This window comes from Oratosquilla oratoria, chromosome 1 (genome assembly GCF_046742065.1).
Source record: "Oratosquilla oratoria isolate Oo_2021 chromosome 1, ASM4674206v1, whole genome shotgun sequence".
NCBI lineage: Eukaryota > Metazoa > Arthropoda > Malacostraca > Stomatopoda > Squillidae > Oratosquilla > Oratosquilla oratoria.
Genome location: NC_134777.1, coordinates 100,644,633 through 100,668,632, shown reverse-complemented (window position 1 = coordinate 100,668,632; position 24,000 = coordinate 100,644,633). Strand labels below are relative to the sequence as shown.

The following is a 24,000-nucleotide window of genomic DNA, read 5'->3' as shown; positions in this document are numbered from 1 at the left end:
AAAGATCACGATGGGATGTAATTATAGTGGAGGAAAAAAATATCACGGTAGGATATAATGTCACTGGAGGACAAAATATAATTTTAGGAAGGGATGCCGGACATAATGTCAATGAACGACGGGAGGCCGGCGTGAATCACGGTGACGTAGGGGGACAAAATGTACAAAAGAGATCGGATGACCGTGATCGACCAGATGTCCGTGATGGGGGAAATGTTAATTTTGATGGGAGAAATGTTAATGAGGCATTGAATGTCAATGAAGGACCAAATAATAATATAGAGCAAGGTATAAATAAAAAACAAAATGATAATGTAAGACATGATATTGAAACTCAAAATGTCTCAAAAAGAAATAATGACGAGTTTTTTAAAACCATGTACTTTAATGCTCGTAGTATTAGGAACAAATATCAAGAAATGTAGGCGTATGTCAAAAGCGAAAATCTCGATATGATAGGAATAACTGAGACATGGTTAAATGGTACAGACCTCGAAGCTGAATTTAATATTGCGGGATTTAAACATTATCATCAGGATAGAAACCACAAGAAAAGAGGGGGTGTTCTGTTGTACGTTAAAAACAATGTTCATGCTTGTGTTTTAGAGAAAGTGAAACAGGATGCATATGATAGCTTGTGGGTTGAGTTAACCCAAACAAATGGACAAAAAATGAATATAGGTGTAATATATAGGCCAAAGACATTATCATTAGCAGACGACAAACTGTTATTTCAAGAACTGTCTAGTTTCTGCAACCGGGATTTATTGATAATGGGTGATTTCAATTTTACTGACATTGATTGGATGACCCTTGAACATGGCCATATAGGTAGTCGCTTGATTGATTTTCTTGGTGACAATTACTTAATTCAGCATGTAAAAGAGCCCACAAGATATGGAAACTTACTCGATCTATTGATCACTAGCCGCGAAAGCATAGTAACTGATGTAGAAGTAGGTGAATCTGTTGCAAATAGCGATCACAACTTAGTTAGATTCAAACTCCTAAACAATTTTAGAATAGATACTTGTGTTTCTAAAATACCCGATTTCAGTAAAGCTCAGTTCATAGGACTACGTCAGGAGCTTCAGCTTACAGATTGGGAGGCAAAATTAAACGAAAGACCTGTAGATCAGATGTGGGAAATATTTCAAAATACGCTCACTAAGATGATTCAGACTTACATTCCTTTTAAGGACAGACGTCCCCCAAATCAGCCTCGCCCAAAGTGGCTCGACAAAGAAACTGAAATAAGTATTGCTAAAAAGAGACAGGCTTATAAGAAATATAAGTGCTCGGGTGCATCTAATGACTATGAAAGTTATGTATCAATACAGAGAGATTTAGAAAAGACAATAAGAAAAAGAAAACGACAATACGAAATGAACATCGCTGATAAATCCAAAGAGAATCCCAAAGAAATCTATAGTTACATTAGAGATAAAAAGGTTGTTAGGAATCACATTGGTCCACTATTATCTGCTGACGGTCAACTTGAATATTCAAATGAAGGAATGTGTAATATCTTAAACAATTATTTTAGCTCGGTATTCCAAACTGAAACCTGTGAAAAGTCTAGGGTAAACTTACTCACTACGGTAAATATAACAAAAGAAAAAATTAGAAGGTGACGGTTGGCATCCAAGAATCTTAACGGAAATGAAAAATGAGGTTGTTGTTCTATTAGAAATTATTTTCAAGAAATCCATCATATCCGGAGATGTCCCAAGAGAATGGAAGCTAGCTAACGTTACTCCCATATTCAAAAAAGGTGACAAAAAGAAGCCAAATAACTATAGGCCTATAAGTTTGACTTCAATCGTAGGAAAAATAATGGAAACTATAATCAGAGATGCTATCGAATATCATTTAGAAAATAACCGTTTGATAAATGATAGCCAGCATGGTTTCAGACGGAAACGTTATTGCGTGACTAACTTACTCGAATTCTACAACACAGTTATTTCGAATTATAACAAAAGAAACATTAATATATCTAGACTTTGCAAAAGTTTTTTATACCGTCCCACACGAAAGACTACTTACTAAATTAGCTTTACGCGGAATAAGCGGTATCCTATTAGGTTGGACTAGTAACTGGTTGAATGGTCGAAAACAGAGAGCTGTTTTAAATGGAGAAACTTCTAGATGGAAAAATGTTACAAGTGGAGTTCCTCAGGGTTCCGTTCTTGGGCCACTTCTATTCATAGTATATATAAATGATATAGACCATGGACTAAAATCTACAGTTTCCAAATTTGCTGATGATACAAAACTGTGTGGAGTGGCAAATGATCAATCAAACCAATTAGATATTCAAGAAGATTTAGATAAATTACAGCAATTGTCTGAAAAGTGGCTAATGAAATTTAACACAAGTAAATGCAAGGTAATGCACATAGGTAAAAATAACAGTAAGTACGATTACAAGTTATTTGGAAATTTGTTAACAAAAGTGGATACTGAAAAAGATCTCGCGTAATTATCAGTAACGACCTCAAATCATCCAAGCAGTGTATTTCAGCCTCTGAGAAAGCAAATAAGATTGTAGGACTGATTGCACGATCTTTTGATTTCAAAACTCCATCACTCATTAACATACATATACATACATATACCAAGGCTTTTTCCACCTTACAAGGGGGGTAGCAAAAAAGAAAAAGGCACAAAATCACTCCCACGCATTCCACCCCTGAATACACTCCACACCCCTCCACCCTCCCTCTTATCTTAGCACCTCCTGAATGACGGGTCATCCCTGCACCTTGTCCACTGCCCTGGGTCAGAAGCAGTGTCGCAAGACACAGCACATCCACAGCAAGGCCGCTTCATTAAATTGGCGACCCCCCTCTCCGTCCCCCCATTGCATAAAATGAGAGGACGGGGAGAAATACCTTCGGGCTGCGTCAAATTTTGCTCACACATACTACCTCACTCCCCATCCACCCGCCCATTCCACCTCATGCTATCCCAACATCATCCATATACAACCATTCTCCATTCACCCCTGTCTTCTGTCCTCTCCCGTCCTTCCTGAACAGACATTCCCCTCTTCCCCAAAGCCCCCTTCACCCCATCCATCCACCTCATCCTAGGACGTCCCCTCATGTTCACTCCCTCCACATCTGCCTTCCACACCTTTTTACTAGTCTTTCTTCACTCATTCTTTCCATGTGTCCAAACCATCCTAATATTCTTTCATCAACCCAATCTCCCAGCTCCTTTTCCACCCCTGTTCTCCTCCTCACCTCCTCATTTCTCACTCTATCTAGCCTAGTAACCCCCATCATACTTCTCAGACACCTCATCTCAAACATATTCAAACTCCTTCTCTCTTCTTCTCTTATGTTCCATGTTTCTGCCCCATACAGTGCTGTTGGCATAATCACTCCTTCATACAGTCACCTCTTAGCATCCATTCCCAAATGTCTCTTCCTCGTTACACTCTTTAATCCACCAAGGCATTTACTCGCTTCTCTCAATCTACATTCTACCTCCACTTTCACTCCACCTTTCCCTGCCACATTTGCACCCAAGTATATAAACTATCCACTTCCTCCAGTCGCTCTCCTTTAATGCTCACTTCCAGTCTACTGCCACTTTCACTCCTTGTACATCTCATCCCCTTACTTTTACCCACATTTATCTTTAGCTTTCTTCTATCACATACTCTCCCAAACTCTGCCACCAACTTCCTCGATCCCTCCTCCGATCCTGCCACAAACGCAGTGTCGTCCGCAAACAACAGCTGGCTCACCTAACACTTTTCTCCATTTTCTTTAACCATCTCCAATCCCTTTCCTACTACCCTTGCATTTACCTCTCTCACCACCCCATCCATGTATAAGTTGAACAGCCAGGGCGACATAACGCATCCTTGACGCAGTCCCACCTTTACGTCGAACCACTCACTCGCTCCATTTCCAATCCTGACACAAGCTCTACTATTCTCATAAAAACTCTTGACAGCTCCCAGAAGCTTTCCTCCTATCCAGTATATCTGCATAACCTCCCACTCATTAACAAGCTATATAAATCGTTAGTTCGTCCACATTTGGAATATGCTGTTTCCGTATGGTCACCGAATCTCATTAAAGACATTGACAGACTGGAAAAAGTACAACGGCGAGCCACAAAACTGATTCCAAATATCAAAAATAAATCATACGAAAATCGACTAAAACATATGAATCTGTTTTCCCTAAAAAAGCGTAGACTCAGAGGTGACTTGATACAGGTCTTCAAGATTTTAAAGGGAATTGACATCAAAAGTGACAACATTTTCACATTGAATGAGAATCAGACAAGAAACAATTATCTCTAACTGTCCGGAAATAGATTCAATTTGGAAGTAGGTAGAAACAACTTTGCCAACCGTGTAGTTAATGAATGGAATAAACTTCCTGCACAGGTAGTGCAATGTAGTTCAGTTCGAAGCTTTAAGAATCACTTAGATAAACACCTAAGCAAGATGCTGTAATGATTATAATTCATTTCATATTATTTGTCTGTCTGATTTTCATTTTTTATTAGATATATGTCAATTTACCATTATTTACTATTTACCTGTTTGTTTATTATTGAACTATACCTATGCATTTATTTATGTATTTTATTTGTTGCAAAAAATGCTACTTTACTATATACGCTATTTTGACCAGACACAAAGGCAAAAAGTAGTCTGGAAGAACAGTATAAAAGAACCCTCGATGGGCAAAATTTTCTTCTTTATGATTCTGACAACTCTGTTGGTGAGCGCAGGCCAAGAATTCTAATTTTCGGAACGTATAGAAATGTAGAAATGCTATCTTCTTCTCTTCATTGGTTTATAGACGGAACATTTAAAACAGTTCCTCAGATTTTTGCCCAACTATATACTATTCATGCTTTGCAAGATAGTCGTACAGTACCTCTGATTTATGCTCTCCTCCCCGATAAAAGCCAAGCCACATATACAACTTTTTTACAAGAGCTGAAGAAATTAAATCCTAATTTATCTCCAGTCAGCATAATGGTCGACTTTGAGAGAACCATGATCAATAGTTTGCATGCTGTGTTTAACCGTACAAAAATAAAAGGCTGTTTTTTCCACTTTTGCCAAAACATTTACAGAAAGGTACAAGCTTCAGGCATGCAGCAAACCTATCTAAATGACCAGGAGTTTACTCTTAGCATGAGGATGCTCGCAGCATTAGCTTTTGTGCCGACTGCTGAAATTGAAGAAACGTTTGATAAACTGCTGGGAATTATGGCTCCGGACAGTCAGCCAATACTTGATTATTTCGAAGACACTTATATTGGACGACCTTGTAGGAGGAGAGGGCGACGAGAACTAATGTTCGACATGGCTCTGTGGGGCATGTACAACAGAGCGAAGGAAGAGCTTCCAAGAACAAACAATTCAGTCGAGGGATGGCATAGGAGTTTTCTTGCCAGTACTGGTTGCTGCCATCCCAGTATTTGGATTTTTATTTCAAAACTCCAGAAAGAGCAGTCACTTCAAGAGTTTAGTATCAGTCAGAGTGCAGCCGGCATTGCAAATGAAGGATCACGGAAAAGGTATAAAGATTGCTCCCAGCGAATAGTCGGTTTAGTGAACGATTACAACAGAGAGATTTTTGATTACTTAAGAGGAATTGCGTATAATCTAAGTTTTTAAACAAAACTAAGCTTATTTTCATTCTTTGCAACTAAATGTATTTTTACTCTTTGACTTTATAAATAAAGTTTTGAACAAAATTAACTTTGTATTTGTATTCATTTCAATTGTCCACGGGGGAAATTGCAGCTAAAAGTATTTTCACTCTTTGACTTTATAAATAAAATTTTGGGTAAAATTAACAGGGTACAGTCTGCGTTGAGTCACAGTATCTTGTTTAGTTGAATTGTCAACGGGGGAAATTGTCTTCCGGGGGTAAATGTCCTAGGGGGCAATTGTCCCAGGGGGCAATTGACAACGGGGGAAATATTCCTAGAGGGCAATTGTCCTAGGGGGCAATTGTCCTCCGGGGGAAATTGTCCTGGAAGCCTCTTGTCGGCATGCTCTGCTTTTGTAATCCTTTGTAGCCTCTTATATGTGGGGTGACGTGTTTGAATGTGATGCAGTGTTTGATGAGATCTTGAATTTCTGGTGTGAAATTTGGTTTTGTGATTTTCTGTTGCCTCAGGAGATATATTTTTGTTTGCGTTTTATATGGTTGTGTTGAAGGTGTGCACAGCAATGTCTATGTCTGTGATTGATGTTTTGCTTATTGTCTCGAAATCTTGTTCTGCATCTCCAGTGAAAGCTTCTCAGTTTGCTTTTTCTTTTGTAATTAATGCATGTGTTTCTGTGGCCAACTGCGATATATCGTTTTTTAGTGGTGATAATGATTGTAAGGTGGTCGAATCCAAGGACTCTGACCACTTTCCAAGATGAGGGGATTAAACATGGGAACAGGTGATGTCAGGAGAGGAAGAGGTGTAGAGGACTTGATGGTGATATGTATGTGATTATGGATGTTGTTCATGGTGGTTAGTTAGTGTGTCAAGATGTGCTTGCAGATCAAATCCTATGTTCGTGTCGGAGTTGTTGACATACCAGGCCGACAACTTGGCTTTGATGCCACCACCCGTGGAGATGATGGTGAGTTGATCGAGGTTAGGCCTGAAGTTGCTGGGAACTGTTGGGGATGATTGCGGGGAGATGGAAATGTCAACTATTGTGATTGTGGGTTTGTTACCTGTTCAGATTTGGATTGATTGGGTTTCGGTTTTGTTGTCGGTGTGTGTGGGGGGGGGATTTAATGGTTCACAAAACAGATGGATTGATGGACCAGGGTGACGAGGTGATGGGTTTGGAGTATGTCGGATACGTGTAATTTGTGGTGGGTCCAGGGTTGCTCTCTACTTCTCCAGCTAATACGAGAAGAAGAAGAATGATCGCCGGAGAATCACCTCTTGGTAAAGAAAAAAAAAATCTGAAAATCTACCTTTGGGTAAGGTTTGTGGTACTTGCCCCCGGGTAACCGAAGCTGCTCCAAGGGATTCGTGCCATCTGAAAGAGTGGCAAGGCCTTCTTGTGACGGTTTACCGGTCACAAGAATAAGGTCATCTTCACTGAGTCGGTCCTGTTCTCAACTGATTGCTGTCGCGTGGCTCTCGGCAGGAGAATATTTATTGAGTATGACACCATGCAGCGAAGGGTTTTATTCTACGGCCTCGACCCTCTCAGATGTGTTAACTTGAACAAAATCTTTTGATTGGATCACTTCTTGGAAGAGGCGACTGCAAATCCTTCACTATAGTCCTACCCTCAGTTGGGAATATATTTCTTGTCTGTGTTTTATGTGTGTTGAAGGTGTGCACAGTAGTGTCTATGTCTGTGATTGATGTTCTGTTCAGTGTCTCGAAGTCTGGGTGTTAGCTATAACGAAATCTGTAAAAAAATTGTCTTCGGATCGAAGTGGTTAATTCCTGCACACAAAGAAGTCGAGAAGCGTTAACCATAACAAAATCAATAAGGGGTACCAAAGTAGTGAAGGGGTTTCTTAAGAAAATCCTGACCCGTTCAGAAAGGGATTATATCCTCAACATAGAAATAATACAGAAGTAAATCAATCTAAAAAGAAAAAATACCCTTACATTGACTGGAAGAAACTGTAAGAACTGTCATTATAGCGAAGTAGTCAAAAATATATAAGACGTCTCATCTATAAGACTAAGTAAATTTGAATTTCATCAAACTGAATAAGATTGTCTGGTGGAAGACGGAACATCATTAGAGTAGACGTTGAGACTTCAAGGATTAATTGCATGAGTTGCATAATGGATAAAAATTCGTCATTTCAGACTCCGCCCTCTTCTGACGACGGAGACACAAAGGCCTTCTATTGTCCATTCAATGTCTTACGGGAAAAGATCACGCCACTGTCCTTGGATTTTGTTTACATATACATGCCTACATACATGCATGCATACATACATAAATACATACATGCATATATACATACATACATACATACATACATGCATACATGCATACATGCATACATACATACAACATACATGCATACATACATACATACATACATACATACATACACACATGCATACATACATACATACATACATACATACATACATACATACATACATACATACATACACACATACATCATACATACATGCGTACACACAAACACGGAGGCTAGGGCATTGGAAGGGCGGGAGGACTCGAGGCGTCGAGAAAGACTTTGGTAGGTTTGAGGCTAATTGTGATGAGTAGCACAAGTGCTATTGTTCCGTTAATCAAAAGAAGCACCGTCCAATTATCAGTCAAACCCCGACCCTTACCTTCAAACAACACAATACAGTGATCAAACCATACATTCATCCCAGCGACCTTTAGCCTCTAATTTATCAAAAATTTCTTTGGTGTCCTTGAGCCTTCCCTCCCTCCCCCTTCCGGTGTTATAGCCTATTAAGTATTTCAGCGGCTTTGACCCATCGTTTTTCAATCATATTTCCGAAATAACTATTCACATAAGCATAATATATTATCACAGCTTAATTCACACTCTGCCCTAATTTTTGACGTTATAGTGCATTCACAAGTGTATTTATTTACGGCGTTTACTCTTGACATCATATGTCTCGCAGCCGACACCCGTGAAGTAAATCGAACAAGTGAAGTTGTGATGTCATCACAAACTACCCCGTGTATCCCATCCTCCTCCCCTTCCCTCCTTCCTACCCAGAGATCGGCAAATAATGAGCTCTGAGCTCACTGCCGTAGGGTGGTGTCTGGCTGTTTCGACAGAGACTGCAGCAGATCCCCAATACACACACACACACACACTCATATATATATATATATATATATATATATATATATATATATATATATATATATCACTAAGACAAAATGTTGTTGCACATTTGTAAATAATAATCACGAAGAACCCACAGTCGGAATAAAAGGAATGTGTAACTTCTATATTTTGGCTAATAGTTATAGCCCTCTTCAAATAATAGCCGAAATATAGAAGTTACACATTCGTCTAAAGTTTCCTTTTATTTCGACTGTGAGTTCTTCGTGGATATATATATATATATATATATATATATATATATATATATATATATATAAATATATAAACATATATACATATATATATATATATATATATATATATATATATATATTTCGGCAGCAGGTTTTCCTGTTGACAGGTTTCATTGAAGAAAATAGCAATTGATGCATTGATGATCTTCTTGTGTAGAGTTTCAATACGTCTAACTATAGACTTGGGTTCAGGAGGTAAGTTTGCTATCGCTGGTCCAAAGGACCTGATTCAAACTCAGAAGGGAGAAGAGTAGCGTCAAACTCCAGTCAAGCTCCAGTAAAACGCTACTCTTCTTCCTTCTGAGTTTGAATCATGTCCTTTGGACCTGCGATAGCAAACTTACCTCCTGAACCCAAGTCTATAGTTAGACGTATTGAAACTCTACACAAGAAGATCATCAATGCATCAATATATATATATATATATATATATATATATATATATATATATATATATATACAGTATATAAATATACAGTATATGTGTGTGTGTGTGTGTTCTGTGTGTGTGTGTGTGTGTGTGTGTGTGTGTGTGTGTGTGTGTGTGTGTGTGTGTGTGTGTGTGTTTGTATGTATGTGTCTGATTCACTACGGTCTTGGATCAAGTGTTGGACTCGTGATCGACAGCTATTTCCCTCCCGGAAGAGACCTCAGAGCTTATATATGACCGATCTATGTGTAATGCTGTGACCTTTAGACACGCACACACACACACACACACACACACAAAATAAGTGTTGGAGTAACGACTCGCAGTGTAGTGATACTGAAATTATTTCAGTGTGTGTGTGTGTGTGTGTGTGTGTGTGTGTGTGTGTGTGTGTGTGTGTGTGTGTGTGTGTGTGTGTGTGTGTGTGTGTGCGTGAAGGGTATGGCATGAAGAACAGTTTTTTGTTATGTTTGTTTTTGTTTTTGTGTTAGTTGTAGTGTTCATGGTTATGTTTGTGTTAGAAGATTAAGGAATGTGAACTATTGAAATTCAACTAATTGTTCAAGATTACTTACTTGATGTACTTTTTCATCCTTGCACTTGATATAGCCTACACCTTGCAGTCTCTTGTCCATGTCGAGATGATCTTCCCTTGTTCTTTAAGTATATTAAACTTAACATTGAAAATATGATTTTGATATAAAATTACATTTGCTCCTATTTTTATATAATATTTGAAATGACATCCAAATCGGTGATATAAAAAGTCCTCCAGAAGTCTCTACCATGTTGTCACTTTACGAGTGATTGGTTCTGCACGAGACTGAATTATTACAAATTGACGTACTGATAGTTGAAACAAATTGTAATTACACACGTGTCAAATTCGAATAGAAGGTTAGTAAGGCATCAACTGATATTAATTGTTTACTGTCATAAAAGATTAATGCTCGTGGAGGGGACGTTATTCAGCACCCGAATTGTTAAATCCGAGATCTTGAGTCTTCGGTCATTTTCTGAATTAAAAGTGTCCCTTGAGAAGACCTGTTAGGGGAGAAGAAATGCCAGGCAAAAGGAGTATTTGGAAAAAGGAAGAAATTGTTCCTTTGATGATTGGACTACGTTTGGCTAAAGGAACTATGGAACATTTGGAGTTCTCCAAAGAATCACCATCAACACCACCAGAAGAAATATGTGAAGAAGATCAGAGGACTGCAGTTCTTCAAAGACAACCTCAGATCTACTTTGTCAACACTGATGGGATAGTATTTTCCCTCTTTCGTTGTCTTCTCACTGGTAAAAAGAGAGAGATGTCAAGTGAAGAGGAAGTGATTCGACATGCAATGGCAGTGCCTTATAAATGTTATTGGTCCATCTTGATGATTGGAGGGGGACATTTTGCAGGAGCTGTCATCAAAGGTGAAGAGATTTTAGCACATAAAACGTTCCATAGCTATACTGTTAGATCTAAACAAGGAGGATCACAAAGCAGCAAAGATAAGAAGAATGCTAAAACTCATTGTAATTCTGCTGGGTCATCTCTTAGAAGACATAATGAGCAGTCCTTCATGCAGCATGTACAAGAAGTACTTCAATCATGGCAAGGACATTTGAACCAGAGCCACATTATTATGCTTCGAGCAACAAATACAAATAAAAAGGTCATTTTTGGTGGACCAGACCCTCCACTTAAGGCTGATGATTTACGGATTAGAACCATTCCATTCAGCACAGAGAAACCAACTTTTAAGGAGGTGCGGAGAGTGCATACGGTATTATCAGAGATCACAGTTCATGGAACAGAAGATGACTTCCAGTCAGAAATAGCAAGTAGAGAGAAAAGCCTCCCTGGAAAAAATGTCTTGAAACCATCATCTCCGAAAAAGAAAATAAACGAAGTTAAGGAAAAGAAAGTTATCAGACATCAAGAATCTTGTACCTTAAATGGAAGTGATGATTCGTCTCTCAGTGAAGACTCTGAGTATGGACTCTGTGTGAGCACAAACAAGTTCAGCACCTTGCAATTGGAAGAAATGGATTGTTATATTCCCAAAAACAAATCCAAAAGAAGACCTCATAAGAACAAAAGACAATTACCTAAGGAGAATTCTAAAGCTCAGAAGTCTCTGCCAGAAGTGAGGAATTTACTTTACACAGCATGCAGGTCAGGAGATATAAATACTTTGAAGGCTATTATCACGTATGCACATGATTCAGAAGGTGACCAATTTGAAGGTATTTTGAGTCATGAAGTGAGAGAGTCAATCAAGGCATGTCAAGAAGCTGTCATTCCCCGATCTTTTACTTTTGGGAAAGATGGACTTTCTCTTCTTCATATTGCTACCACAGCCTGTCAGAAAGACGTTATCTGGTATCTAATGGAAAATGATTGTGACCCAAGTATTAAAAGCAACAAGGGAGAGCTGCCATACAAGATGACAACAAATAAGCAAATACGCAACACCTTCAGACGTTTTATGAGTACATACCCAAGTAAATATGACTACAAGGAGGCAGGGATATTGAGTGCTCTGTCTGAGGAACAAGAAAAGGAACAAGCAGCTCGGAAGGCAGAAAAGAAACGTGTACAGAGAAAGGTTAAGCGGGAAAAGGAAAAGGAAACAAAGAAAATTGAGGAAGAAAGAAAAACGGAATTAGCACAAAGAAATACTTTCTTATCAATGACTGATAGAGAAAAGAGGGCACTTGCAGCAGAACGACGACTTGCAGGACAGCAAGAGAGCCAGCAAAAAGCAGCAGACAGGAGTCAATGCATTTCCCAACAGAGGTGTTTCCAGTGATGAATTCCACTACCTAGATTACATTTTTTGCTCAGTGTCCTGTGTGAAGGAGTATAAAAGCAAAAATAAGTCAAACTGAAGGAAGTAAATTATTGTCTGTATGACTTCAAGCTAGCAGAAAACTCAGGAATTACCTCATCTGCTTGAATTCCTACTGACTAAGCCCAGGGGTACTCAAACTGGGGTTCGCGAGCCCCCAGGGGTTCACACGAAGTTTTGTAGGGGTACTTAGATGGCTGACGAAAAACGTATTTTGAATAGTGGTAGTTGTGGATTATGAAATTCCGTGCTAGCAGTGTGTGTTCCTTCAATCTCACTGTTCTACGCTGGTTTCTAAATTAACAGTGTTGATTACCAATAGTTCAATCGGGTGTGTGTGTGTGTGTGTGTGATGGTTCTTCTCAATAAAGTCATTAACATTTGAATAATTTTATAATATCCTTTGCAGAATTATTGTACTTTTATGAGTTAGTCAATAAATTACCATTCTCTTCATTGTCAGATTATTGGGGGTTCGGGAAGATGATCTTATAACTCAGGCGGGAATTAACGAGAAAAAGTTTGAGAACCCCTGTACTAAGGGATGCCCATGAACAATCTTATTCCTTTGGCCCACTCTCCTGATGCTGAGTTATTGCTACTTTGTCATGTAAACGATGTGAATTAAATATTTACACCAGTCAATTTTTTTTTATCTAATGTGTCATATACTGCAATAAACATAAAAAAGGTGTTGTGTTTTTGTAATTGTATACAAATATAAGATAAAGTGTAGTGTTCTATTTAAATTCAAAACAGTTTTCTGTTACTGTATTCCAAAGGTAGGAGAAATAGTATAAGGTAAGTAGAGTAAGCTTCCCGTATTTAGTTTATTAGAGACCGCTTTGATTTTGTTGTTGTTAATTTGTATTTTCTCTTTGCCGTTTTTATTGCTAAAGGAGGAGCGAAATGGCTTGTGAAGGTTGCGTGAACCTAGAAGTCCGTCTCAGGATGTGTGAGGAGGAAATTCGTCTTCTCAGGAGTGCGCTCCGTGAGAAGAGTGAACCCTCCCCACAACCCAAAGAGCGTTCCACTTCTTCCCCTACTGTCACTGCCGTGAGCGAGTGGCGCTCCGTGGGGTCCTGTTTGTCGAGCCCGCGTTCGGTAGACGTGTGCCCTGTGGAGGAACCGCTGGCTCTAGCCAATCGTTTTGCTCTACTGGAGGATGAAGTGGCTGAAAACCAGGAGTTCTTGGTGGTGGGGGACTCCATGGTGCGAGGCTATGACGACATCCTGCAGCGGAAGACTAAGCGACGTTGCAAGCTTGTATGTCAACCGGGCCGTGGGATCGCCGATTGTACCCAGTCCATCAGGGAGCAAGGACGGAAGAACACGGTTACGATTGTTCATACGGGAAGTAACGATGTAGGGTGGGTCAAGATCGAGAGAATACAAGGTCTACTCAACAGCTAACCAGTATTTAGGTCGTTTGCGCAGTGACGTCACTAAAACTACCTGGCCGAGGGTTCGTTGAAATTCCGGCCTCAGTCCAGGTGTGGCTGGAGTCGGGAACGTGTCTCCGATTTCTTTTAGAATATTTATGCGTAACTAAAATAATTATGCCGTCCCATTGTGCAGAAAAACACATGTGAAAGGGTCTGAAATAACTTACCATAGATTTCCAGAGGATGAATATGTGAGAAATAAGTGGATTACGTTTTGCAAACGAACAGATAGTTAAATATCTACATTTGAATTAAAACTTTGTGATTGTTTATATTAACCCATCAAAATATAATACAATAATTACACAATAAAAGTTGTTGCACTCAAAATTCAGTCGTCATCCATGTAATATACATGGGTCGTTGTTACAAAAAATGAAATGTCAGTGTTTCATGTAAACAAATCGGAAATGTAGTATTTACTTACCGTGTTTTATACTAAATTTGTACCTAATTTTGTTATTTCTTGGGATATTGACATTGGATGGAAATAAGAATAATTAGTATTTAACAATGAAATAACGTAGACAGTGTTAAAAAGTAATGATAAAAGGAAACGCCCATATTGGGTATTGGGTAACCGTACCACCGAAACAGGGATATGTATTGTTTTTAAACAAGTGGCATGCTGTCATCTATATATCATCGATAATTCATGCCATATCCTTTAAGTTTGGCAAATCGTTTTCTTCATAGACAAAGATAATTGTTTGTGGTAAATGGATTCATAGACTTGGATACTTGTTTGCCCTCTACACAAAGATTAACCTTTAAATTTCTTTATTAAATATGTCAAAAATAAACCACAAGAATATTTTTCCAAAATGGAACCCCCATTTTAACGGTTGCAGAACATGAAATAGGTAAGTCTCCCATAAAATCTTTGGTGCCTGTACGTTTTCTCTTTTACCTAACATTTTCACTTACGTTTTCACCATTTTCTCTGTGGGCTCCCCTTCAGATGACGTCACAACATGCGCGTGAGTTGACCTTGTATTCTCTCGGTCTTGGGTAGGGTGAGATCAGAGGAGCTTGTTCGGAATTACAAGGTCCTCCTTCAGGAGATGAAGGAACGTGGGAGCCGTCACGTAGTCTGTGGGATCCTCCCGAGGATCTACGCAGGCTCGTGTTGGAAGAGTAGAGCCATAGGGATCAATGATAGGATATCGCAGTTGTGCACACAATTGGGATACCACTTTCTTGATCCTTGGTATCTCTTTTCTAGGCGCCATGATCTTTACGCTTCTGATGGGATCCACCTTACCCGCAGAGGCAAAGATGTTCTTACAAACCTCATTGTGGGAGTTTGTAATGAATTAGCTCCTTTTTTAGGGTAGAAGCCCAAAGGGAAGGGGAAATAGAATGTACTTGGGAAAACAGTGTAGAGTATAGCATTAATGTAGAACAATGTGCCAGTATAGGACAAAATATAATTTTAGGATATAATGTCGCTAGAGGACGAAATGTTACATTAGGATGTAATGTCATAGGACAAAATGTCACAATGGGATGTAATGACAGTGGTGGACAAAAGATCACGATGGGAAGTAATGATAGTGGAGGACAAAATATCACGATAGGATGTAATGATAATGGAGGAGAAAATATCACGGTAGGATATAATGTCAGTGGAGGACAAAATATAATTTTAGGAAGGGATACCGGACAGAATGTCAATGAAGGCCAAAATATCATGATAGGATGTAATGTCAGTGGAAGACAAAAGATCATGATGGGATGTAATTATTGTGGAGGAAAAATATCACGGCATGATATAATGTCACTGGAGGACAAAATATAATTTTAGAAAGGGATGCCGGACATAATGTCAATGAACGACGGGAGGCCGGCGTGAATCACGGTGACGTAGGGGGGCAAAATGTACAAAAGAGATCGGATGACCGTGATCGACCAGATGTCCGTGATGGGGGAAATGTTAATTTTGATGGGAGAAATGTTAATGAGGCATTGAATGTCAATGAAGGACCAAATAATGATATAGAGCAAGGTATAAATAAAAAACAAAATGATAATGTAAGACATGATATTGAAACTCAAAATGTGTCAAAAAGAAATAATGACGAGTTTCTTAAAACCATGTACTTTAATGCTCGTAGTATTAGGAACAAATATTAAGAAATATAGGCGTATGTCAAAAGCGAAAATCTCGATATGATAGGAATAACTGAGACATGGTTAAATGGTACAGAGTTCGAAGCTGAATTTAATATTGCGGGATTTAAACACTTTCATCAGGATAGAAACCACGTTAAAAACAATGTTCATGCTTGTGTTTTAGAGAAAGTGAAACAGGATGCATATGATAGTTTGTGGGTTGAGTTAACCCAAACAAATGGACAAAAAATGAATATAGGTGTAATACATAGGCCAAAGACATTATCATTAGCAGACGACAAACTGTTATTTCAAGAACTGTCTAGTTTCTGCAACCGGGATTTATTGATAATGGGTGATTTCAATTTTACTGACATTGATTGGATGACCCTTGAACATGGCCATATAGGTAGTCGCTTGATTGATTTTCTTGGTGACAATTACTTAATTCAGCATGTAAAAGAGCCCACAAGATATGGAAACTTACTCGATCTATTGATCACTAGCCGCGAAAGCATAGTAACTGATGTAGAAGTAGGTGAATCTGTTGCAAATAGCGATCACAACTTAGTTAGATTCAAACTCCTAAACAATTTTAGAATAGATACTTGTGTTTCTAAAATACCCGATTTCAGTAAAGCTCAGTTCATAGGACTACGTCAGGAGCTTCAGCTTACAGATTGGAAGGCAAAATTAAACGAAAGACCTGTAGATCAGATGTGGGAAATATTATAAAATACGCTCACTAAGATGATTCAGACTTACATTCCTTTTAAGGACAGACGTCCCCCAAATCAGGCTCGCCCAAAGTGGCTCGACAAAGAAACTGAAAAAAGTATTGCCAAAAAGAGACAGGCTTATAAGAAATATAAGTGATCGGGTGCATCTAATGACTATGAAAGTTATGTATCAATACAGAGAGATTTAAAAAAGACAATAAGAAAAAGAAAACGACAATACGAAATGAACATCGCTGATAAATCCAAAGAGAATCCCAAAGAATTCTATAGTTACATTAGAGATAAAAAGGTTGTTAGGAATCACATTGGTCCACTATTATCTGCTGACGGTCAACTTGAATATAACACCAGGGCCTGACGGTTGGCATCCAAGGATCTTAAAGGAAATGAAAAATGAGATTGTTGTTCCATTAGAAATTATTTTCAAGAAATCCATCATATCCGGAGATGTCCCAAGAGAATGGAAGCTAGCTAACGTTACTCCCATATTCAAAAAAGGTGACAAAAAGAAGCCAAATAACTATAGGCCTATAAGTTTGACTTCAATCGTAGGGAAAATAATGGAAACTATCATCAGAGATGCTATCGAACATCATTTAGAAAGTAACCGTTCGATAAATGATAGCCAGCATGGTTTCAGACGGAAACGTTCTTGCGTGACTAACTTACTCGAATTCTACAACACAGTTATCTCGAATTATGACAAAAGAAACATTAATATATCTAGACTTTGCAAAAGCTTTTGATACCGTCCCACACGAAAGACTACTTACTAAATTAGCTTTACACGGAATAAGTGGTAGCCTATTAGGTTGGACTAGTAATTGGTTGAGTGGTCGAAAACAGAAAGTTATTTTAAATGGAAAAACTTCTAGATGGAAAAATGTTACAAGTGGAGTTCCTCAGGGTTCCGTTCTTGGGCCACTTCTATTCATAGTATATATAAATGATATAGACCATGGACTAAAATCTACAGTTTCCAAATTTGCTGATGATACAAAACTGTGCGGAGTGGCAAATGATCACTCAAACCAATTAGATATTCAAGAAGATTTAGATCAATTACAGCAATGGTCTGAAAAGTGGCTAATGAAATTTAACACAAGTAAATGCAAGGTAATGCACATAGGTAAAAATAACAGAAAGTACGATTACAAGTTATTTGGAAATTCCTTAACAAAAGTGGATAGTGAAAAAGATCTCGGCGAAATTATCAGTAACGACCTCAAATCATCCAAGCAGTGTATTTCAGCCTCTGAGAAAGCAAATAAGATTGTAGGACTGATTGCGCGATCTTTTGATTTCAAAAGTCCATCACTCATTAACAAGCTATATAAATCGTTAGTTCGTCCACATTTGGAATATGCTGTTTCCGTATGGTCATCGAATCTCATTAAAGACATTGACAGACTGGAAAAAGTACAACGGCGAGCCACAAAACTGATTCCAGATATCAAAAATAAATCATACGAAAATCGACTTAAACATATGAATCTGTTTTCCCTAAAACAAAAAGGCGTAGACTCAGAGGTGACTTGATACAGGTCTTTAAGATTTTAAAGGGAATTCACAACATCAAAAGTGACAAAATGTTCACATTGAATGAGAATCAGACAAGAAACAATGGTCTCAAACTGTCCAGAAATAGATTCAATTTGGAAGTAGGTAGAAACAACTTTGCCAACCGTGTAGTTAATGAATGGAATAACCTTCCTGCACAGGTAGTGCAATGTATTTCAGTTCGAAGCTTTAAGAATCATTTAGATAAACACCTAAGCAAGATGCTGTAATGATTATAATTTATTTTATATTATTTGTTTTTGTTTTGTTATCATTTGTCTGTCTGATTTTCATTTATTATTAGTTATATGTCAATTTATTATTATTTACTATTTACCTGTTTGTTTATTATTTAACTATACCTATGCATTTATTTGTTATTTACATTATTATAGTTTTTATTTATTATTTTATTATTATTATGATTTTTTTCGCATCCGACCTAGATATGGACCAAAAGGTCAATTTATTATTATTTACTATTTACCTGTTTGTTTATTATTTAACTATACCTATGCATTTATTTATGTATTTTATTTGTTATTTACATTATTGTATTTTTTATTTATTATTTTATTATTATTATGATTTTTTCGCATCCGACCTAGATATGGACCAAAAGGTCTCTTGTCGGCATGCTCCGCCTTTGTAATCCTTTGTAGTCTCTTATATGTGGGGTGACGTGTTTGAATGTGATGCAGTGTTTGATGAGATCTTGAATTTCTGGTGTGAAATTTGGTTTTGTGATTTTCTGTTGCCTCAGGAGATATATTTTTGTTTGCATTTTATATGGTTGTGTTGAAGGTGTGCACAGCAATGTCTATGTCTGTGATTGATGTTTTGCTTATTGTCTCGAAATCTTGTTCTGCATCTCCAGTGAAAGCTTCTCAGTTTGCTTTTTCTTTTGTAATTAATGCATGTGTTTCAGTGGCCAACTGGGATGTATCGTTTTTAAGTGGTGATAATGATCGTAAGGTGGTCGAATCCAAGGACTCTGACCACTTTCCAAGATGAGGGGATTAAACATGGGAACAGGTGATGTCAGGAGAGGAAGAGGTGTAGAGGACTTGATGGTGATATGTATGTGATTATGGATGTTGTTCATGGTGGTTAGTTAGTGTGTCAAGATGTGCCTGCAGATCAAATTCTATGTTCGTGTCGGAGTTGTTGACATACCAGGCCGACAACTTGGCTTTGATGCCACCACCCGTGGGGATGATGGTGAGTTGGTCGAGGTTAGGCCTGAAGTTGCTGGGAACTGTTGGGGATGATTGCGGGGAGATGGAAATGTCAACTATTGTGATTGTGGGTTTGTTACCTGTTCAGATTTGGATTGATTGGATTTCGGTTGTGTTGTCGGTGCGAGGGAGGAGGGATTTAATGATGGTAGTTGTGTTCACAAAACAGATGGATTGGTGGACCAGGGTGATGGGTTTGGAGCATGTCGGACACGTGTAATTTGTGGTGGGTCCAGGGTTGCTCCCTACCTCTCCAGCTAATAGGAGAAGAAGAAGAATGATCACCGGAGAATCACCTCTTGGTATTAAAAAAAAAAAAAATCTGAAAGTCTACCTTTGGGTAAGGTTTGTGGTACTTGCCCCCGGGTAACCGAAGCTGCTCCAAGGGATTCGTGCCATCTGAAAGGGTGGCAAGGCCTTCTTGTAACGGTTTAGGCTTGATTCACACTATCGGTCCGGTCGCGCTCCACTCCCGCTCCGCTCTCGGTCCGGTCCAATATTGTCTCATTAATTTCAATGGAAGCATTCACACTGGCGCTCTCGTAAACTTCTGCAGATCTGAACTAAAGAAGCCCAATTTCACGGGCTCTACTAGAAAATGCGAGTGCAGGTCGATGGTGTCGGGATAGGGTCCACACTTAGACCACTTTTCGCCTATCATTATATGGGTTCGTTGTAGTGGAAAATCTTTAAGGAATACACTGAGCTGCAGCCGCCAACCTATGCACGGTACATAGATAACGTATTCTTTAATGTGAAAATCTGAACCTATTACCCCAACTTGTCCAGCTTTTCCAAGTCAATTCCTCTCTTAACTTTATATTTCAAGCAGAGAATAATCACATATTCCCCTCCCTAGATGTTTACGTCAGTGTCCTCATTTTTCATGAATGCCCTTCCATTAATATCCAACTAATGCTTACTACAACGCTGACAAGCAACAGAAGGCCTCACCCCAAAACGAATACAAAAAAACAACACAAGACCAACTTCACCTGACCATCCAGACCTACCATAACACGGTTTACCATACCACACCATGACTCACAATCTTACAGTCCCCACTGTGTACGAAGTCATCTTAAGTGCCCTATCTCATTGTATAATTCATGTGTATGTACCCAGTGGTCTCCCATTTTTGTAATTGAGGGGCTGACCTGGGGAGTACAGTTGTCGAAGGCCTGGTAGCCAGCGTATGGCTCCTGAAACCGGACTGGAAGTCTTCTGTCGGAGAGGTAGTCTGGTACCAGACTAGTAACTTGCCTCATAGACCTACGTTGACAGTAGAGTCGATGATGGCCAACACGAAGACCTTCTCTAGGTCGAGGAATACATCAGTGACTACAGTCATCATGCAAGCCTGAGCCAAGACCACCAGACAAAGCTTCCTCAAGCTCATGACTTATACCTTCTGTGACCAGGACATCTAATGTCAACGTTTACATGACCTTACGGATTGTCTCACAAATAACAGACTTCAGCAGCGAGTTCTCGAGCATCTCCCGCCATGTCGCAAACAGCTGACTCCTGGCAGTCAACGTCCTGAAGTCCCTGACCTTCAGGCGGTAATGAGAACTCCGAGACTTCCGGCCCTGTTGATGCTCTTCATGATAACATGGGGGCAGCGTTCTCCTGACGAGTCTCCTCCTACACCCACCCCTTGTGTCAACACACTTGTGGCCACCTAGGAGAAAAACTTTTGGCAATGCCTTAGCCCTTAAAAAATATATATAAATCCCCACCCGTGAAGATGACCATTTATGGTGAAAAGATATCTCGGCAGATCAAAACTAGGTTTTTGTATTTGCACTGAAGATGTAATTATACGAAAGCGCTTTGCTTCTTTAGTTTACTTTTCCTAGTGGTTACTTACACGCGCACACACACACACACACACACACACACACACACACACACACACACACACACACACACACACACACACACACGCACACACACACACATCTATTGATATTGGACAAGGGCTATACAATTACTGGATAAGAAACAGGGACAAAAAGCAGGGGGGGGGGATCATGTTCTTGGCCAAGAAAGACCTAAACGTGACAAAAATTGCAGAGGGCAAAGGAACTGTTGAACTGATGATGATAAAAGTCGAAGGCAAGAATATGAAAAGTAGAAAGTTTGTGGTGACCTATGTGCCGCCAAGAACGAATGCTTGGAAAGAAAACGAACACACAAAAATGCTAGAAGTTACAAGAAAATCACTATATGAGATACTAATGGGTAAGGGTAACCTAGTAATTATGGGAGACTTCAATTGCAAAGAAATTTGTTGGGACAACATGACAGTACGAGGAGATGACGTGTGGGGCAATGTACTGCTAGACATGACCATGGAGTACACAATGACCCAGTGGGTCAGTGAAAACACAAGGTACAGAAACAATGAAGAGCCATCAAAACTAGATTTAATATTTACAACGGAACCTGAAATAGTGGACAAAGTCCACTACAAGACACCAATTGGAAAGAGTGACCATGTACTCATCGAAACTGTACTAAAGGAAGAAATAGAGATGAAGAGGAGCGAAAAGCATAGGAAAGGAAGATTGATGTACAACAAAACAGACTTTGCAAAACTAAAGACGTTCTTCCAGAATGCAAACTGGGAAAAATTCTATATGGAAGAGATAACAGTGGAAGAGAAATGGAACATACTGTTGGCTAATTACAATGAAGGGGTAAACAGGCATGTACCAAGACAAAAGCGAGAGAGAGAGTACATTAAATGTTGGTTCAACAAAAGATGCAGTGAGGCAAAAGACAGAAGGGACAAAGCTTGGAAAAGGTGGAGAAACGACAAAAAACAAAGCAAATGGCAAATTTATATAAACTATAGAAATGAGTATGTTAATGTGAGAAGAGAGGAGTAAAGGAACCATGAGAAGGATATTATAGATAAATGCAAAGATCAGCCCAAGCTATTCTACCGGTATGTAAATAGTAAACTTAAAACCAAACAGGAACTAGTGAAACTACGCCAAGGAAATATAGAATACACAGAAGAATTAGAGATGGCCGAAATCATGAACAACCACTTTAAATCTGTCTTCACCAGAGAGTAAATACAAAATTGGGACGAAGATAATAACAAACATTCTCCCCACATGAGTGAATTTACATCACAAAAAGAAATATCAGAACATCTATCAAAACTGGACGTCAGAAAATCACATGGCCCGGATGGAATTGCAAATTGGATTCTAAAAGAATGCAAAGAAGAGCTAACGGACAAAATACACATCATAATAAATAGCTCACTCAAGGAAGGAAAGATACCTAATGACTGGAAAAATGCTAACATTGTACCAATATATAAAGGAGGAAACAAGGAAGAACCCACCAACTATAGACCAGTATCACTAACAAGCACTATAGCCAAAATTTGTGAGAAAATCATCAAGAATAGATGGGTAAAACACCTGGAAGATAACAACATATTAAACCCAAGACAATTCGGGTTCAGACAAGGTAGATCATGCACCACAAACTTGATATGCTTCTACTCAAGACTAATAGACATAGTGCAAGAAAGAAACGGATGGGCTGATTGTGTATTCCTAGACTTGCAAAAAGCATTTGACAAAGTACCACACAGAAAATTACTAAAAAAACTGGAACACATAGGAGGAATACAAGGGAACCTACTAAAATGGATGGAGGACTTCCTGACTGGAAGAAAGATGAGAGTAGTACTCAGAGAAAAATATTCAGATTGGAAAGAGGTGATCAGTGGAGTACCGCAAGGATCTGTACTGGCTCCAATAATGTTTGCTATCTATATGAATGATATGGACGAGGGCGTGAACTGTTACATGAGCTTCTTTGCTGATGATGCCAAACTGTTAAGGAAAGTAGAAACTGATAAGTACTGTGAAGCACTGCAAGAAGATCTGAATAGGGTATGGAACTGGAGTCAGAAATGGGAAGTGGATTTTAATACTAAGAAGTGTAGCATAATGGAGTTTGGAAAAAGCAAAAACAGAATATCAAGAAATTATACAATTGGAACCAAGGAAGTAAAGAAAGTAGGATCCGAAAAAGACTTGGGGGTAATTATCACAAACGACTTGTCCTATGATACACAGATTAACAAAATTGTCGGGGAGACTTACAACTTGCTAAGATCAATAAAAGTGGCTTTTGCTTACCTGGACGAAGACATGATAAAAAAAAATTTGGTTACATTGATAAGGCCTAGACTAGAGTATGCGGCGACATTGTGGTCCCCCAGTACCAAAAAGAACATAAAGAAAATAGAAAGAATCCAAAAAGCAGCTACGAAAATGGCACCTGCACTTGCAAACCTATCATACGAGGAGAGATTGGCTAAACTGGAGCTACCGACACTGGAGGAAAGAAGAGAGAGAGACCTACTGACCATCTACAGAATCATGAAAGGCACAGAGATACTTGATAGAGAAGAATTACTAAACTGGGACAAGAGAAACACAAGAGGACATGGAAGGAAATTAAGAAAACATAGCTATAGAAGAGAA

At 38.8% G+C, this 24,000-nt stretch overlaps 2 protein-coding genes across 2 annotated transcripts in view; both read left to right on the top strand.

Moving 5' to 3' along the window:
- The window catches only part of LOC143024534 (zinc finger MYM-type protein 1-like), a 130,258-nt gene that overhangs the window by 89,703 nt on the left and 16,555 nt on the right, over positions 1–24,000 (top strand). The gene's annotated exons all lie outside the window — the stretch shown is intronic.
- On the top strand, positions 10,679–19,253 carry LOC143029168 (tRNA endonuclease ANKZF1-like). The gene is made up of 2 exons (XM_076191659.1): positions 10,679–12,136; positions 19,044–19,253. Exons 1-2 carry the CDS (start codon positions 10,679–10,681, stop codon positions 19,251–19,253), a joined length of 1,668 nt encoding a protein of 555 aa, XP_076047774.1.

Coding starts and splice junctions, on each gene's coding strand:
- LOC143029168 (XM_076191659.1), top strand. CDS start 10,679: ATGGAACATTTGGAGTTCTCCAAAGAATCACCATCAACACCACCAGAA. Junction 12,137..19,043: donor AGAAACGTGTACAGAGAAAG/GTTAAGCGGGAA, acceptor GTTGTGTTGAAG/GTGTGCACAGCAATGTCTAT.